Genomic DNA, 3,722 nt, shown 5'->3' on the forward strand with positions numbered 1-3,722 from the left:
TAGGTCTACCTGCCAAAACAGGATGAATTCTTTAGCAAACGAGTCATTGGTATTAAGCTGTCAAGTTTTCTCTCCTTTTAAAATTTTTCTCACTCCTGTGAGTAAACAGAGCCCAAAAAAGGCGTGGAGATAATTAGTAACCCTATAGCTGCAGGCACATTCATTGGTGATGTTAATAGATAAACACCACTGTCTTAGACTCAGTGAGTGGACAACCATCCACAGGAAAGAAAATGTCTCCTTTGGAGGACTTTGTGTTTTTCCTCTTATCTAGTCCTACCACTCTGTTGGGGACTGTTGCTGTCCTGCTCGTGCTCTGTCTTTTCTCCAGTAAATTCATCTCCCAGGAAATGTGGAAGGAGCCTCCAGGGCCGAGGCCTCTGCCCCTGCTTGGCAACCTATTGCAGCTGGATCTCAACAGACCCTACAAAACCCTGTGTGAGGTAAGTGTAGCACTACTCTTGTGAACATGACCATTTTGTAACCGTGTGCAGTCTATTTGAATTTCCCTCCATTTATGCATTTTTGCAACAATACGTTTTTTTAACATTATCTAAGACATATCTCAATGTGTTTCATCTTCTTCCAGCTTTCAAAGAAATATGGATCTGTATTTAAGGTTTACTTTGGAACCAACAAAGTGGTTGTGTTAGCTGGATACAAGACAGTCAAAGAGGCTCTGGTCAGCTATGCAGAAGAGTTTGGAGACCGAGACATTGCCCCCATTTTCTATGACAGCAGTCGAGGTCACGGTATGACCTTCCTGCACACAAAATGTTTATTATGTGTTTACAGATAAATACAAAAACAAATACTAGACACTTTAAGAATAAGCTAAATCATATGTCACATTGTATCTGTCATCTTTTCTGATTCAGTATTATATCTAATAACACACACACACAGATATATACAAGACAGATTTTATTTTTAACATGCATGTCATGCTTAATAGGAATTACAGTAAACAACTTTTCTGATGAGTGTCAGACATAGAATCAGTACTGATAACTTCTGATTTGCACACCCTGTTTAACAGGAATTATTTTTGCAAATGGAGAATCCTGGAAAGAGATGAGACGTTTTGCCCTCTCCACACTGAGAGACTTTGGGATGGGCAAAAGAGTTGCTGAGGATAAAATCTTAGAGGAATGCTGCCATCTGATTAAAATGTTTGAAGAGCATAAAGGTAAGCAGTTAATATAAGTGATTATAACATGACATGGTGTGCTAATACATAGAAATCATACAATATGTTTTGGAGGTAAAGAACACTTCATTATGAGGTAGAGTGGTGTTTCATCTACTGGGTCTTTTATTTTCAATAACAGGACACCTCTGAGTGCATTATTGTACTCATGTAATGGTCACGTACACAGACAAAGATATGGTGATTTGTTTTCAACAGTAGAAGACTGCAGTTTAAAATACTGTCATGGTGTATTACCATATTTATTGACTAGGTTTGAGTTGTCAGGTCAGTCAATCAGAAACCAAATCATTTGCTATAATGTAACATTTTCATGTTTTATAATTTCAGTGTTTCTTGCTGTGTTTTTACAGGGAAACCATTTGATACAAAATGTCCAGTGAATTACGCAACATCCAATATTATTTCCTCTATCGTGTATGGAAGCAGATTTGAATACAATGACCGTCGATTCAAAAACCTGGTGAGACGAGCCAACGAGAACATTCGCATTGATGGTTCTGCATCAGTCCAGGTAAGCTCAGTGTTTAATTTTTGACTTGATATCATCCAAATGCTAAATATGCATGAGTCTGTAATGATGTCATTGAATGTAATCCTTCATGAAATATATGCTTGTAGACTCATGTGGCACATAAAATAAATCTTGCTGTTTAATGTGTTGTTATGGAATTTTGCATACATGAAATGTATGTCTTTGGGTTTTTATTTTAGTGTATACTTTTATCTTTTAAATCATCTGTACTGTTTCTACTATAATGTCACAGGTCTACAACATGTTTCCCCGGCTGCTCAGTTGGATAAAAAACCGGCAGCTGATATTAAAAAATGTTGAGATGACTATCAGTGATGTCAAAGATTTGATCAAGCATCTGAAAGAGACACTGAACCCTCACATGTACAGGGGGCTTGTGGACTGTTTTCTGATTCGGAAACAGAAAGAAGAGGTAAGACAACAACTTTTATGTTTTTCAGCCAACAAAAGATGACAAATGTTTCACAGGTCTGTTTTATAATAATACACTGTATGGGTGTTTTGTCTCTTAGGAATCACACATTATAGACACTCATTTCCATGAGAACAACTTGATATTTACAGTGACCAACCTGTTTGCTGCTGGTACTGACACCACAGCAACTACACTGAGATGGAGTTTGCTTCTTATGGCCAAATATCCACAAATACAAGGTAAGGACAGAGATGAAACTTGTTTTCACCTGTGAAGGACAAAGGAATATGTATGCTTCTGATGAAATACATGCATGTTGTTGGAGTGAACAGATAATTAACATTGTTATTTTGTGTCTCCAGACCAGGTCCAGGATGAGTTGAGCAGGGTTGTTGGAAGTCGTCAGATCCAAGTAGATGACCGTAAAAACCTGCCCTACACCGACGCTGTCATTCATGAGACACAGAGACTCGCCAACATCTTACCCATGTCACTTGCTCACAAAACTAGTCGAGATGTCACTTTCCAGGGCTTCTTTATCAAAAAGGTCAGTTGCTCTTAGCACTTTCTAACAATAATTTGTGGATCTATTCGTCCACCTCTGACAGCTCAAATGTTAAACAGTGCTTTGGTTCTGAGAAGATATATAAAAGACAGAAGGCTATGATATTGTAACCCTAGCTATATGAGCACAGGTTTACACCACTTGACCATAGGGGTAAAACTGTCCTCCAATCACATGCACATTGCTCATATAGAGACGCTGCTCGTATAGTGTGTGAGACAAACGTAATCAATAGGTGCATCCTAACTGGCCAGCTAAGTACATGCCAATTTCAGTGTGAGATTTCATGCACATTATTGGAATGTATTACCCTTAGAGTCCAGTGATGTTAGAGCCTGTGTGAGATAGACTTGTCTTTCTCATTTGCATACAGGGGACTATTGTGTTTCCTCTGCTTACTTCTGTCCTGTACGATGAGAGTGAATGGGAGAGCCCACACACTTTCAACCCGTCCCACTTCCTGGATAATGAGGGTAAATTTATCAGGAGAGAAGCCTTCATGGCCTTTTCTGCAGGTAAAACAATTATGCAGTTTTTATTCTCACAGAATTCAAGAGTCTTTGTGGTCATACAGGTTTGATCCTTGCCACTTTTTGTTCTCACAGGTCGCAGAGTGTGTCTTGGAGAGAGTCTGGCCAAGATGGAGCTCTTCCTCTTCTTCACCACCCTCCTCCAGCGCTTTCGTTTCACTCCTCCACCTGGAGTGACAGAGGATGACCTGGATCTGACTCCTGCTGTGGGCTTTGTCCTCAGTCCTTCACCTCATGAGCTGTGTGCCGTCAGTCGACAATGAGGCAGCTTTATCACTGCCTGTGGCAATGGCTTTATTATTGTTTTACCCAGCGTCACACAGGCAGAAACGTAATCATTTGTATGTTCACCACCTTGATTTACATGTTGAGTAGCCCTATCCTTAAGACCAGGATCAGTGAACAATGGCCACATACCAGCAACAGGCAGATCATGATATATGATCATGATATATGATACACACACA

At 39.6% G+C, this 3,722-nt stretch overlaps 1 protein-coding gene across 1 annotated transcript; it reads left to right on the forward strand.

Moving 5' to 3' along the window:
• The first annotated feature begins 233 nt into the window (after positions 1-233).
• LOC128379574 (cytochrome P450 2K1-like) lies at positions 234-3,518 on the forward strand. Its single transcript, XM_053339248.1, has 9 exons — positions 234-443; positions 590-752; positions 1,040-1,189; positions 1,564-1,724; positions 1,978-2,157; positions 2,258-2,399; positions 2,523-2,707; positions 3,099-3,240; positions 3,331-3,518. Exons 1-9 carry the CDS (start codon positions 234-236, stop codon positions 3,516-3,518), a joined length of 1,521 nt encoding a protein of 506 aa, XP_053195223.1.
• The last annotated feature ends 204 nt before the right edge of the window (positions 3,519-3,722 follow it).

The sequence above is a fragment of the Scomber japonicus genome, chromosome 18 (genome assembly GCF_027409825.1).
Source record: "Scomber japonicus isolate fScoJap1 chromosome 18, fScoJap1.pri, whole genome shotgun sequence".
In the NCBI taxonomy this organism is placed as follows: domain Eukaryota; kingdom Metazoa; phylum Chordata; class Actinopteri; order Scombriformes; family Scombridae; genus Scomber; species Scomber japonicus.